Source organism: Pinus tabuliformis, chromosome J (assembly GCF_031772625.1).
Source record: "Pinus tabuliformis cultivar Carrire ecotype Pingquan chromosome J, CPIR1, whole genome shotgun sequence".
NCBI classification, from domain to species: Eukaryota; Viridiplantae; Streptophyta; class Pinopsida; order Pinales; family Pinaceae; genus Pinus; species Pinus tabuliformis.
The window spans coordinates 338914451-338930026 of record NC_142295.1 but is presented as its reverse complement, the minus strand read 5'-3'; the positions used below and the strand labels follow the sequence as shown (position 1 = coordinate 338930026).

The following is a 15576-nucleotide window of genomic DNA, read 5'->3' as shown; positions in this document are numbered from 1 at the left end:
TCCATGATCGAGAGAATAGTTCAGCAAGGGTCGTGGTTTTCCAGAGGGGCATGAGGGCTGGATCATCGTTTGGACCCAGGTGGGACTCCCCACCACTCCATGGATTGGGTCGGTCATGGTATTAGTAGGATGGCGGATCTAGTGATTGGACTCACCCCCATTCTCATATTCCCACCAAAGTTTTGGACAACACTCATGACAGGTCGAGCAAACAAAGGAGCAGGCAGACTCCATGAGTTGTCTCGGCATGTTGGCCGTATGTGGGGGCATAGGATGATCAGTGTACCTTGGAAGGAGTTTGTCAAAGGAGGTGGCATTGGCAGGCCACCAGACAGTGCCTTGTATGGAGTTGGGGATTCCTCACACTTGTGTAGGGAACAGAGGACATCGAGGAGCAGAGCAGTAGTGGCATCACTACTAGTGCCTAGAGAGATTCACTTCTTTGGCCCCTCAGGGAGGGTTTGGAGGGGAGATCCCCTCATCAAAGAGCATGGTGATGCAATGGTGGAGGTGATGATACAAGACGGGTGTGGGCCGATTCATATGGACATAACTTTAGGCCATCAATCTAGGGATGGGTAGGAGCATCTAACGTGGAGCATTGGTCTGCAGATGGGCAGGGAGATACATGGAGGTGCGCCATAGTATGTTGGACTGCGCTGTGGAGTGGGAGTGCCTCACATCGCATTGAGTACATGTGGGGAGTGACAGGAGCAATGACACAGGTGGGACACAAGATGGTATAGCCATAGCTGGGAGTATCTAGTGGTGTACCAAGACAGGTTGTGCTGTACAGTGGCATGTTGGGGAGTGCAGTGATACTAGGTGGTATGTAGTGGCAGATGATGCGGCGTAGTGGATTTTTGGAGCGTTGCCTCCCATGATACTTATGGACAGGAGCACTATGTGTACCATTGGATGCAACCCACCTAGGATCGATGAGGACACTGTTGAGCATCTGGGGACACCATGTTTAATGGAGGCAAGGCTTCGAGCAGGTGATCAACAGATCCGAGACAAAGAGGGGGTCATCTGTAGGGTTACTCTTGAGCATTTTGGCGAACTCTTAATCATACCCATCCTCCTCCGGTGTTGTTTACAGTTGCAGAGTGTTTGTTTATTGCCCCTTGACACTCTCCATTCATCCAACAGGGATTGGGAGGCTCACCCTTAGGCAGTTGGATTCGACCTCTCGTATCATAAGCTAGGAGGAGACTCTCTAGTTGAGACACTTGGTAGGTGCACGAGTTGATGAATACAAGCTTAGGGATGGTGTGGTTGATTTTTGAGGTAGCATATGTTCCACCCCTGGGCTCACACTTGGGGAGGCAACCGAGAGGGACTTGCATGTTGTTTTTTCAGCTAGACAACTCGAGACGTTGGGGGAGCATGAGGTACAAGGGATGGTAGTCCTTGTCGGCAGGATGATGTTGAGGCTCTGGTAGTACCCGAGCACATCATCAGGAGCTGGAATAATAGATCTTGCTATGTGATTTGGCAAGCGCAGAGCAGTTGGTTATTTGCGACACAGGTTCTTGATGCTCAGTGTCTACCTATTGGATACCTATAGGAGACAGAGACGGGTCACAAAGGGGTCCCAATAGCTAGCAACATAACATAGCAGCATGCAGAGAGGATTTGGGGTTGTGGACCTCCAGTACAGTTATGGGATCTAGGGATCTAGTGGATTGGTGGGGTACTCCACTCCTCAGTGAGCTTGGTCAGAATAACAGGCAAACTGATTCATTCACAGGCAGACACATGGGGAATCACCATAAGGCGAGGTAGATTGTTGCTCAAGATTGGAGCTAGCCATGGGGCAATAGGCGCTGGAACTATTGAGGAGCTTTGGCAGGTTGGCCCTAACCTCGATTATCGCATAGATTGTGGTTGAGAGTTATGCAAGAGGAGGTTATGGTACAAGTGTGCTAGACAATTAGTGATGACCACGGTGTCATAGGGTCAACAAGATAGTTTATTGCTACACTGGCATAGGGTCCTAGCATCACAGTACTTAGTAGTTCAGCTACCCATAAGGGTGAGCTGGTCTCTACAGGAGAGGGTCATCCAATTTTTCCATCGGGTTTCCGTGATTCGCTGATGGCGTGGGAGACTTCATCAGAATGGCAGGATGGCTAGTAAGAGGATTTCAGGAGGAGATCATGCAGTGGAGGCTTCATTGGCATCAAGATTGAGTTGTATCTTTAGGGGCCCATAATCAGAGTGCATGGGGTGGACTATTCGGTAGGGAAGCTTCATGAGGATTTGGACAGAGTTTTATATCGTCATGATGCTCTACTTATTGGCAGTAGACAAAGGGGTTCTAACGCCCCTATCTGGCAGGATAGTGAGTGTAGCAAGGGGTGCTTCATGTTGATCAGGTTGACTTGGGATCCTAGTATTGAGGGACTCCTTCATTATAGGTTAGTAGAGCGATCAGGGACAATCCAATGGCATATTTGGGACCCTGGTGAAGTTTGGAGAGACACTGGGGATCCAGAGTCAGAGAGGGCGCTTGTTCAAGCACTGCTTGAGGACAAGCAATTTTTGGTGCATTGGAGGTGCTTGCTAGATGAGGATGCTACTTGGGAAGGCGATTAGATACTTGAGCATCCAACACTGAAGTTGCTTGGGGACAAGCAACATTTGGGAGGCGAGGACTGTAATGTCCCTTCCTAAATTATTTTGGAACAGGATTAATTTCTACTTTTTGGGGCCAATTTTGGAGGTGATAGGGCCCATTTCATTTTTATTAGAAGACTTAGGATTTATAGGTAAGTTACTTTGTGATTTTGTTAGTAGCATGTGGGGCCACCCACACAAGGAAATATGAACTCTCTAAGCCAATGGTTTGAAATGCGTGAGACCGGAAATCAAAGGTTTAGTGAGGGACCCACAAAGGAGGGAAAAAGGCTCCACAAAATCTATAAAAAGGAGGCAACACTCTTCATTTGACATCTTTTTGGCATATTGATTTCTCTTTGGTTTCTCGAGCTGCTTATCCAAGTCACTACTTGTTCAACACGAGTTCTTCAGGCGAAGAGCTCACCCTTTCTTCTGGGAACTTTGAGTGCCACCCTAGGAAGGTTTTTCTTCATTCTTTCGGAGGAGGATTTCATTGTGGTTTCCATCAGTTGCATTCATCTCCAAGTGGTGTGTATTACTGGAAGACGTAGTGAAGAGGAGGGCGAGTTTGCTTGTGATGTCTTACAGTGGAATTTGGTTCAGAGATTTTCCGGAGAGGAGGCATAGGAGGGTTGTTGTCATTTTGGAGAGTTTAGGAGCTGGAGGAGAGTGATTCTTGGCAGTGTGACTTTCGCACTTCCTGGGCCAACGCAGAGGCAACATTTGGTGCACACATGGGAGGTAAAACATCAGTCTTTAAGGCTAAAATTTTCCGGGGGAGCTAAAGGAAGCATTTGTGGAGGAGATTGCTATATTTCCGGAGATTGGGAGGAGCTTTTTGCTTGTATTCCTTGCAGACCGTATTCTTGAGCAGTTTGGAGGGCATATGGCATATTGGAGGCTGAATTTGCGAGGTTGGATTCAGACCAAACACTTTTTGGGTTTTTGTGGGTTTTGATCAAGGTGCTTGGGGCTGATTTTGTAGTGTTTTCTGAGTAGTGGAAGTGGAGTTTCTTGCAGTTTCTTTCCAGCCAACAGTGTAGTTTTCTGGGTAGCGCAGAGCATTAGAGGAGCAATCATTTTCGAGTACTTGATATCATTGTCTCATCACCTGGGTTCTATCACGCTTGCCATTGAGGCAAGCCCAAGTGCATTCCTCCATACTATTGTACTTTCCCCATTGATTAATAAAATGGCTTACCTAGTTCTACTTTTGGAGTTTTTATGACCATTTATTGATCGTTGAAAATTTTTGTTTATAAAATCATTTTTTCTTTGCATATCATTGTTTATTTAAGTTTGGAATATTACATTTTACCATGTTCATGCACAACATCTTGTACATAATCACGTTTTGCTTCCGCAATTTCTTCAACTATATTGTTTAGGATAATTGTAGTCTCCATGTGTTGTATACCTTTTTCTACATCGGGAAACTCTTCCATAGCTTCTCTTGTTACCTCTACAATATCAAAATCTCTTGCTTCTCCCATTACATTGGGAAATTCATTAACCACTGTAATGTTTTGCGACTCAACTTGATGTTGATCAATGTTGCTCCCTCTTTCACTATATGTCATTTCCAGAATATTCCAAGCTTCTTGGGATGTAGTTGATGCTATAATAGTAGGAAGAATACTTTCATCCAAACCTTGTTGACTGAGAAACAATGTTGTTGCATCATACTTGTTGTTCACAAAGAGTTTATCCTTTTGATCTTGTGTCATAGCTTCACAGACTACCTGACTCAAGGGTTCCTCAAACCCATTTGAAATAATGTTCCATAAATTATATATTTGTAATCTAGTTCTCATTTTAATAAGCCCAAAATTCATAATTTTTACCAATGAAAATAGGTGATAGAAAATAAGAACATTGAGCAAATCCATACTAATAAGTTTTGGCAGATAAAAGCCGCTAAGAAAAACCATATTGATCTTTCTCAAGAAACTCAAATACCTTTCAAAACCTTTTTTTAATCCTTGACTACCATTTTTCATTATATTTTTTAGATAATAATTAAAAAAGACTAGAAAAAATCCCCGAGTCAAAAACAATTTCTTGAGATTTCACTTTTTCTTGTTTATCCTTTCTTGAACGTATTCTAAAAGGTTCTAAAATTTTAACTCACAGAATAATAATTCCATAACCTCAATACATAGCAAGTATTTGCATGACTAAGCATACGCAAAATTTTAACGACTAATTAAATCCAAAAGAAATCCTTTACATCCCTAATGCACCACTAACTCTTTATGTTAGCTACTTTGAAAAAATGGGGGGACCCCTTGCAAAGTTTCCAAACTCTACCACATATATATATATATATATATATATATAATATATATATATATATATATATATATATATTTTTATATATATATATTTATATTTCAAACAGAGATAGTTCTTACAACGATGAATAATGGCTCATGGCAACGACTAGGGAAAATTCCTGTACCTACGTACGACGACTGCTTTATGGCATATGGCAGCTTTGTAGAGTAGCAGTGGTAGCTAGGAAACAATGGTTCTACTACAAGAAATTCCATAGGGCTCAGTGACCAAGAAAACGGTCAACCTTTTATGTAGACCTCACACTTAGAAACTCAAATCTTTTATTTCACGATCTCCATGATCTGCACTCCACTTTACGAAGAGTCTTAGGCTTGCTCTGAATTTTGTTTTCTCTTGGATATGCTCTCCACTCTGTGAAGAATGAAGAGTTTATGTTGGTTTTGATACCATGAAAAGTTTTACAGGGAGGTAAAAATTGAACGAGGAAAAAGCCTTTATACACGCTGGGGGCATTACACACTTTTCTCATTATTAAATAGATTTTACATAGACTAGGAATTTTCCAGAATCACCTAAAATTAACTTCTAAAGATATCTAGGATTTGCATGAATTTTCTAAAAATGTCTTGATTGATAGTGTCTCAAATATTTTTTTAAAATGACTTGAACTCACAGCTAAGTGTTCAACTACTTCAATTAAAAAGAGAGATTATTCTTTAACATTTTGGACATAGGCTAATAGATAGTCATCAACACCCATCGGATCATCTTTTAAGCTATTAATATTATTCCAAATGACACAAACTCACAATGATGTAAATTCAAATTTGAATCAAAACATGGACAATATTGCAATACCTTGTAATTTTCTCAATTGATTCTTACAAAGAGTTTTCAGCTATTATAGGCTCCAAAAGAGTGGACTTCAAGGATTCTTAAGATTTGCTAAGCCATGAAGTGAGGATAGGGATTATCTTTCAATCACATGGTTATAGTCTAAGTTATTTCATTTGCCCAATTTAATCCTTGAAGTTTATATTTTGGTGAATTTCATAGCCAACCAATTAAATATACAATTTTGACACTTCACACTTGTGTCCCATTGTGTGCTTTCTGTGAAAAATTGATTACCTGATTCCTACTACAACAAATTGTTAATATTTCACCTACTTATTAAATTACTTGAAAAAGTTACTTGCAGTTTTCTACGGCAAATACTGAAATACATACACTGTAGCCTATACAAAATAAAGTACCGCGGAAACTAAATACTGCACTGGAGAGAAATAAACACACACATCAACACAGTCTTTTTGAACAATGTCCCCGGAAAACCCAATGTGGGAAAACCGATGCAACAGCTGAGGGTTTTAATTATTATGTAGTGGTGAATCTGAGTACAATTTGTTGGATGCCAAACTGTCTATCCGATACAGAGAAATGTTGGCAAAGAGTTAGTGAGAAAAATCTCACACTGATCAAGGGCTGGTTGGTTGGCCCCACGCTGCCTCTACGCAGCTTCTCCATCAATCCTACGTAGATCTATGTGAATCTGGCTAGGCTCTGCGTCACCTCCTTTGTTGATCTCCTACTGTCTGGAAATTCGACCTTCTGGCACTCCAGTCTCACACCCCGTCTTCTGGCACTAGATCTCGACTCTCCTAGCTGGATTTCGAACTCCCTCTGAAGATGTACGCTGCCTCTGCGTGGCACTACACTGCTTCACTGAATTTCTCTATTTCCTCTCTGCTTTGCACTCTCTGGATCTGGAAAAATCTCCTCCGAACTACTATCCCTACCCCTCACTGCAAGAAGATCACTCGATCTCACTTCGGCAACTCAACGCTGCTACTCTTGAGAAATTCGATCTCTAATCTCTCATTCGATGTGTTCTCCAAGTGCCCATCAAGCTCTTTCTTATAATCTCTTGTTGGATCTCTAACGACCAAGATTAAATCATGATCAAAGTTTAAGATTAACTAGGATTTGATCCTCGTCTTCTTCTAGAAGATTCACACCATATTTAACTAATAATCTTTAATTAACCAAATTTCCTAAGTTTAGACTTAGGGACCCATTTAAAAAAGTTAATTATTTTAATTATATCACCTCTAGGTGGAATTTTCCCAAACGATTTCTGGGTATTGGAGAATGCATGTGTCTTAGAGCACATCCGATGCTACCGAAATCAACACTCCCTCTTAGCGAGGAATGTGCTCTAGTGTTGCAACCTACTGAAGCATCACCCTGTCTTTGCACCATCTCCTGCTGCGCTGCTGATGTCTGGCTCTACTGCCCACCAACTACTGTGCAACTCTAATATGAGTTGCATCCGTGCTACTACTGAACTGTTGTCAACTACACTGGACCTACACTACAACCCTCTCTCCATATGTTGGTGTTGCAACTGCGACATCTGCAACGGAAAAGCATCCAAAATATTGAACCAACCGTGTTCAGTATGATGCATCTGTTGTCCGAGTTCTGACTGCTACTAGTCTCTGCATTGTCACTTAAGCCTCTGCGTTGCTTTTGAATCTGCTCTGTGCCAACTACATTGCTGCCAACTCTGATCTACGTTGCTTAGTCTCTAACTTGCTACTAGCTATTGCATCTGTCACTCTAGCACTTGATTGCACTAACTGCCACTGTTCCATCCTACTACTGCATGTCTTGGGCTCCTGTAGCAAGGTAATGATTCATGAGGTCGACCTCCTTAAGAATCCTTCCCAACCTATAGCTCTCTGGGGCTACAGCGCCAGATCGCCCCACCTCACCCCTGGAGGCATCTTGACAACCATGGCAAACTCTTCCTCAAGTCTGGAGGATAGCCTATCGATTTTGTGGATGCAGCTTGTTGATCCTATTTCTCCTCCTTTTCCTTCTTTCTGAGAGGACACTGAGTGCTATAGTGGCCCAACTCGCCACACCTGAATCACTTGATCTTTGAAATAGCCTTCTTTCTTCTGCGCTACCCCTTTGATGCAAGGGCCACGTCCTCCTCTTCCTTCACTGCTTTTTCCCCACTACTTCTACTACCACTAATGGTGGCCTTCACCAGATCACGTCTCATTTCCTCCTGTTGCAGATCAGTCCACACACGTTCCCAATCTGGTAGTTTTTCTCTATCGAGGATGCTCTAGATGAAAACTTGCCAATCTTATTCAGTGCTAATCGTACAAACTCTGAGGGCTGGGGTGCTGACCCTACTGAAGCCAGTGGATCCCGGACATCCTAAAGCCTCGTAAGGAAGGGGTCTACAAGCTCCCCTTTCTGCATCCTCGTGCATCTCAACTTCTCCTCTAAGTACATCTTCCACTGCTTGGAAGATCGTTTGTACAACATAGCTAATGCTTCCGACATATGTCGAGCAGTATCCTTGCCAGATATAAGGGATACCACATGATATCGAACTCCAGCGAGAATGATCCTCTTATCTCTCACCATCTCATCCTTGTACTTGTTGAGCGGATCTGCATCTCCGGGTACAACTACCACGTTATTGACATAAGTTTTGAGATCATGCTCATCTAGAAGGCAGGAAATCCTGGCCTTCTAGATCACATAGTTGGAGGTTCTGTCCAACTGATCTTGATCTCTCAACCCAGCTGATGCCATCTCTCCTAGAAAACTCAAATTGCTTCCTCTTCTCCTCTACGCAACTGCTGCCCAGCTATTCGCACTCCCTTTTGGAGTGAGAAATCCCACACACAACTACCGCTGCTCTGCTAGGAAAATTCGAACTTCTTGGCTAGAAGTCCTCTGAGGAATAAATTCCCTCAGTATGTGCTATTCTCTCCTTCTGACATTATTTTACCAGCAACTGCTGCAAAATAACTACGTCCCAGCTGAAGATCTGCTCTGCAATGAAAATACACTGCTCCCTTCTGCCTCTGGAAAGCTTCGATTTGGAAATTGAATTTCTTTTCGACTCACTCAGAGAAATTGATTTCTCCTCAAAACTTTAACCTCCTTGGCCCAAGGACTGTGCTGCCTCTGGGGTTTCGAATTGTTGCCTCTGCAGTAATTTCGAACTCCCTCTTCCTTTCTGCAATTGAGCTCTTCTTCTCATGATCTGTGCTTCGATACCATGTGAAAAATTGGTTACCTGATTCCTGCTACAACAAGATGATAATATTTCACTTACTTGTTAACTTACTTGAACAAGTTACTTGTAGTTTTCTATGGCAAATACTGAAATACATATACTGCAGCCTACAAAAAATAAAATACTACGGAAACTAAATACTGCACTGGAGAGAAAAAAACACACACATCAACACAGTTGTTTTTGGACAATGTCCCCAGGAAAACCCAATGTGGAAAAACCAGTGCAGCAGCTGAGGGTTTTAATTATTATGAAATAGTAAATCTGAGTACAAATCATTGGATGCCCAAAACTAGCTATCTGATACAGAGAAATGTTGGCAAAGAGTTAGTGACAAAAATCTCACACTGATTCGATAGACCTGACGCTGATAAGGGGTTGGCTGGTTGGCCTCATGCTACCTCTGTGCAGCTTTTGCATCAATCCTACACAAATCTGTGTCAATATTGCTAGGCTCTACATCACCTCCTTTGTTGATCTCCTGTTGTCTGGAAATTCGACCTTCTAGCCCTCCAGTCTTACACCTCGACTTTTGGCACTGGATCTCGACTCTCCCAGTTGGATTTCGAACTCCCTCTGAAGCTTCGCGATGCCTCTGCATGGCACTGTGCTACCTCACTGAGCTTATCTATGCCCTCTCTGTTTTGCACTCTCCAGATCTGGAAAGCTCTCCTTCAGACTACTATCCCTGCCACTCACTGCAAGAAGATCACTCGATCTCACTCTGGTAACTCAATGCTGCTACTCTTGAGAAATTTGATGTTTGATCTCTCATTTGATGTGTTCTCCAAGTGCCCATCAAGCTCTTTCTTATAATCTCTTGTTGGAGCTCCAACGACCAACATTAAATCGTAATCAAAGGCTAAGATTAACTAGGAGTCGATCCTCGTCTTACTCTAGAAGATTCACACCATATTTAATTAATACCCTTTAATTAACCAAATTTCCTAAGTTTAGGCTTAGGGAACCATTTAAAAAAGTTAATTATTTTAATTATATCACCTCTAGGTGGAATTTTCCCAAACGATTTCTGGGTATTGGAGAATGCATGTGTCTTAGCCTCTCTGCAAAATGTCGAGGCTAGAGCACATTTGATGCTACAGAAATCAACACTTTCTCCTTTTTCCATTTCATTGATCTTGTTCGCTCACATGAACTTATAAATTGTCATATCCCATGGGACTTAGGGACTCCAACAAATACAGTTAGATACTTTAAGCTCATTTTGGTATAGTCGTGGAATTTGATTCAACCTTACTTAGGCAAACATTATGGCCATTAACATCTCCAAGAAAAGGACAAGGCATAGATGTTTTGGTGTCCTACACTTACCTTGGAGTTGTACTCTTTGGCCTATCCTTCATGACACTGGGATTAGAATCAAGAATGATTAGAGGTTACGTGACATTAATAACCTTGGAGAGACAATGTTTCTTTCTTCAACGTTAAGATATGTGGGCTAAGATTCACCTCTTTCACACTCTAGTGATGTCTTCCCTCCTTTACAACTATGAGGTTTGCATCCCATTCCTAGGTTAGAGAGACATAAAGAGTGTACTCATTAGTATATTTTATAAGCATATAAATGCAAAGAAAATAGTTCTACATTCTAGCATCTAGGTTGACATTTTTTTCGGCCCACTCCTCATATCCATGCTTTTCAATGTTCTCACCGTGATAAAAAAGATTTGATGTGTGGTGAACTTACACTCAAGTTGTAAATAATATATTGATTAAATCATGGATTTGATGCATGGTGGACTTTCACTTAAGTTGTAATAGGTATCATGGATTTTAAGCATGGTATACTTTTTGATCCTTAATCAAACTTGTTGGAAAAGGGTTTGTAAATAGTTGGTATGTCAGAGCATCCTCCATCATTTAAACATGGATAAATTGGAAATATTCTCCCTTAGATTTGTTCATAAATGGAGGTTAATTCACAAGGGGATATTATATAGGATTCAAAGCTAATATCTATAAAACCCACTTTAACGCCACATGAATTGAGCTAGGATAACCTTTAAATCCTAAAATTCATCATTACTTTCACAACTACATGGATCTCAATGACAACCTCCTATGCACTCATATATATATAGTAGACTACAACCACCTTGTAGCTTAAGAGTTCCTCTAGCCTAACTTCATATTTTTCTCACAATGGCTATGCCTAAAGACTTTCTAATCCTTAATTAAACTTGTTGGAAAAGGTTTTGTAAATAGTTTGTATGTTAGAGTCTCCTCCAACATTCAAACATGGATGTCAGAAAGATTATCCCCTAGAGTTGTTCATTGATGAGAGCCAAACATAAGACTGTAAAACCTATTTGATTTCCAGTTGAGCTAAGAGAGCTTGTATCTCTTAAACTTCATCACTACTTCAACAACTACATGCATTTGAAGGACAACCTCATTTTCACTCCTATATATACTAGACTACAATTACCTTGTAGCTTAAGAGTTCCTCTAGCCTAATTTTATGTTTTTCTCCCATTTTCTATGCATAAAGGCACATCATCACCTCCAAAGGTAGTATTGCACTGGTAGATTGTGTATGTAGGAACCTAAACAAAGGACAAGATCATCTTTATATGCCTTATTTATTATGAAATTTGCAGTTATGTTCATTACTTGTTCATGAACTTATAGTACAGGATTATCATAGTATGAGGAAATTCTATCAAAACCAATTCACCCTAAAACCTATAACCAAAATTAAATTGAACCACTTCAAATATTAGAACTAGAAAATTCCAATTCACCAAAAAAATACATAAAATATTTAATATATCTATATATAAACCCAAACCATTAAACTCTAAATATGTAAATTGCTCTCATATATATAATATTGTGAAGGAACAAGAAACAAGTTCATAAACCAAGAGGCTGGCAATGCACAGTGAATCCAGAAGAAGAAATAGAGGATGAGGGGGAGCTTAACTCCACACATGAACAACAGGATGATCCTTTTGGGGAAAATGATCCTAATGGGGAGAATGCCGCGGCTGCCACACCCACGGCAATCAATCAGGAACATTTTTCCACAGTTTCCGGTAAATTTACTGCACCAACAAACAAGAACTCAAAGATTCAGCAAAATCAGGCAGAGATGACCAGCGTGGATCCAAGCATGGGAGGCATCAAACGGCATCACCTCTCTGATACTTCAGACTCAGACAAAGAAACAGGTCCACAGAACACAGATTCACAGTTAGTCATTGCTTCGATCGAGCCCACTCAAGGAGAGTGGCGCAAGGTTGAAAAGAAAAAGGGGAGAAAATCTTGATTTGCCCTTTCTTTCTCTCTCCCCTCTTATCTCTTTTCTTATTCTTTGTGCACGTTAGTCTTCTAACGTTGCGTGGGGTGCGAAAGCACTCGTGCCCATGTGGCTGCTTACTCTCAGCAGTAAGGGAATGCTCCGCATTTTCCCTCACTGCAACTGAATGCTTTGCATCTGCTTGTAACTTTTTATCTATTTTATATATAAAAAGTTCGCTTTTTTCTCCGGAAAAAAAATATAATATTGTAAATGTGAATATAGAAAAATGAGATAGAGCACATTAGGAGAACATAGACATCTCTTTGATGTCTAATTGCACTCCACAACCCAGTATGGAGGAGATGTTGTAGTCTCCTTGAAATGGAACATTAGATAAACAAATAATAATTATAATAAAATATGATGTGGACTCAATTACAAAGTAATAAAAATAATAATTCATTCAATTCAATTTGTTATATTGTAAATTTGTTTTTATTAGTAAAATTAAAAAAAAAATCATAATATACATATCATATTAAAATAAATTTAAATGATAAATGATAATGATTCATATTCATAACTATTATATTTCAAAACTTGATATTGAAATTTTCTTGAAAACGGTTGTTATTGATATCAAAATTTGTCCAAATAAAAGAGTAAATTACATAGTCAAATAACATATTTCAAGACCTTTTTGACTTTATGTGTCATGCCTCTTAACTCATCACAATTAAGGAGAAACTAATTTTCGAAGATATTCATTTATATATATTTAATATCCTACCTTTGCTCAAGTCGGCCCAGCTAGTGGACAAGTCGACTTGACTTTGAACCCCAAGAATACTACAAATAGGTGTTATGTGGAGGAGCCTAGGTACTCATTCGCTCAAGCAATTTGATTATATTTTTAGGTCAATTAAGTAATAGGTTTGAGGTTCATACCTCATGAACCAAGTAAAGTAAAGTTGAGTTGGAAGCCGATTTGGAAGGGTTTTGGGTGTAATTCTTCAAAAGGGTACCTGTTCTATGAGATCTGTTGAGGCTAAGTTATGTTGTTAAGGAGGCTAAGTTTAGAGTCCGTTGAAGAGGCCTAGTTCTGGTGTGAAGGAGGATGATTTCACAGGTTGTATGAGCTATTCTAGTTTGAATCCGAGTTTTTATTATTATTTGAGGTTGAGTTGTAGTCCTACTTAAAGGCCAACATATAAGACTTGTTCTGGTTGGAGACCGGGTGTTGGAGACTAAGTTATAGTCCTTGCAGAGGACAAATTATAGTCTGAGTTGGGTACAAGTGTCCAGGAGGGAAACCCTTCTTTTGAACAAGTTCTAAGCTGAAAAATTGTTCGTTGAATAGTAAAACAACTGTAATTTGGTGCTTACTAAGGATTGGTGTCCTCATCTTCTTGATAGGTTGAAGCCTGTTATTTTTGTAAGTTGATGCTTGAAGAGGTTTTGGTTTCCTCACAATTATTTGTAATATATTGAAAATTGTTTGAAAAAAATTTCTTCTTCAAGTTTGGATTTTCACTTTAATTCTTGTATTCAAGCATTGTGTTGATGATTAATTATGTGATGATATTTTATTTTTAAGATCAATAAAGTGAAAAAGTTTAAAACTGAGTGATATTGATTCAACTCACTCTCAATATCATTGTGTATTTTCAATAACTGGTATCAAATCAGGCTTCTTCAAGAACAATCTAACATCTACAAGAATATTCTACAGGGGCCCTAGCTAGTCGAGAAGCATCAATCAAAATTTGTTTCCTTGATGGAACATTTTTTTCGCTTTGGAAGATAAGAATGAAAACCCACTCAATGTCTCTTGGTGTTGAATTTTGGCAACCTGTTATAGATGGATATAAGGTTCCATCTTCTCGTCCAACTAATCAAGATGGGAGAAAGGCTTTGTATCTAATGCAAAAGCTATGAACTCCATTTTAAGTGGATTGTCAAAATGAGAATTTGTTAAATTTATGTAATGTGAATCAACTAAAGATATGTGGGACAAGCTTGTAAGCAACTATGAAGGAGATGACAAAGCAAAGAAGGAAAAGCTTCAGACTTTCCATAGACAGCATGAAACCCTGAAAATGAATGATGAAGAAGATGATGCTACTTATTTTCTTCAAGTGGATGAAGTGGTTAATTCTCTCAAAGGACTTGGTGAAAAAGTTGAAGAAACAACAGTTGTTCAAAAAATTTTGAGGTCTCTTCCTCTGCATTTTGATGTCAAAGTATCTGCCATAGAAGAATTAAAGGATTTGGAGAATCTAAAAATGGAAAAGCTTCACGGAATTCTCACTGCATATGAAATGAGGACGAGAAATTCATCACATAAGGAAGCAACATTTAAAGAATCTAAGAAATCAAGAAAATGCAAGTCTAGTGACTACTCCAATGATGAATCCAATACAGAAATGGCTTAGCTAGTTAGAAAACTAAAAAAAAGATCCAAATCCAAAGGTAATCTACCTCTCATTTATTTCAATTTTAGTAAGATAGGACATTTTTTTGCTAATTTTCTTTCAAGAAAGATAGTGATGATGAGGAAGAACCCAGAGAAAGGTTCTTCAAAGAAAATCTTCAAAAAAGAAAATTTTCTACTCCAAAGAAGATAATGATTTCTCTGAAGAAGAAGAATATGTGTAATATTCCTAATTAGCCATGGCTAATTGGAATATTCGATTTTGTTCGATTCTTGCCTTCTATAGTTATTTGTGAATAAAAAGTGAGGAAGGGGGACATAACTCACTTTTAGACTAAAAAGTCACTTCCTAGTAGCACAACGTTGTGACTTAAAGGGGAGCCAAGGGGGCCAGAGGGGGACGCAGAAATGGAGCCCACGCAGACACATGGAGGAACTGCGTAGGAGGAAAGGAACATGTGGCAAGAGGGGAATCACGCAGGAGGAGGTGAGCCTTGGGATTGAGAGAGGCAATGGCTATAAAAGAGAGAGGAGCCCCCTCATTTTGATCATTCCAGTTATGAGCATTTGTGATAGTCATTTCGACTTAGAGCACGTTGGCTGTTTAGCTAGTATGCAGCACTGTTTAGTGCATTGAGTGTCTCCGTTTGGAGATCTCACCCTTAGCCCCGAGGGACTTTGAGTGCCTGCTCGGGCAAGGTATTTCCATTGGCATTCTAGTAGTAGTTTCATCAGCATTTCAACAACAGTTTCATCAGCGTTTTGGAGGACTACGCAGCACTGAGAGGAGGACGCAGTTCTTTCTGGCAGGAGCCTGGGTTGAGGGTTTGCAAGAGGATTTGTGCT

General features: G+C 40.0%; 1 protein-coding gene across 1 annotated transcript; it reads left to right on the top strand.

Moving 5' to 3' along the window:
* The first annotated feature begins 14302 nt into the window (after positions 1 to 14302).
* LOC149227117 (uncharacterized) lies at positions 14303 to 14731 on the top strand. The gene has a single exon (XM_089380412.1). It carries the CDS (start codon positions 14303 to 14305, stop codon positions 14729 to 14731), a length of 429 nt encoding a protein of 142 aa, XP_089236538.1.
* Positions 14732 to 15576: the final 845 nt, after the last annotated feature.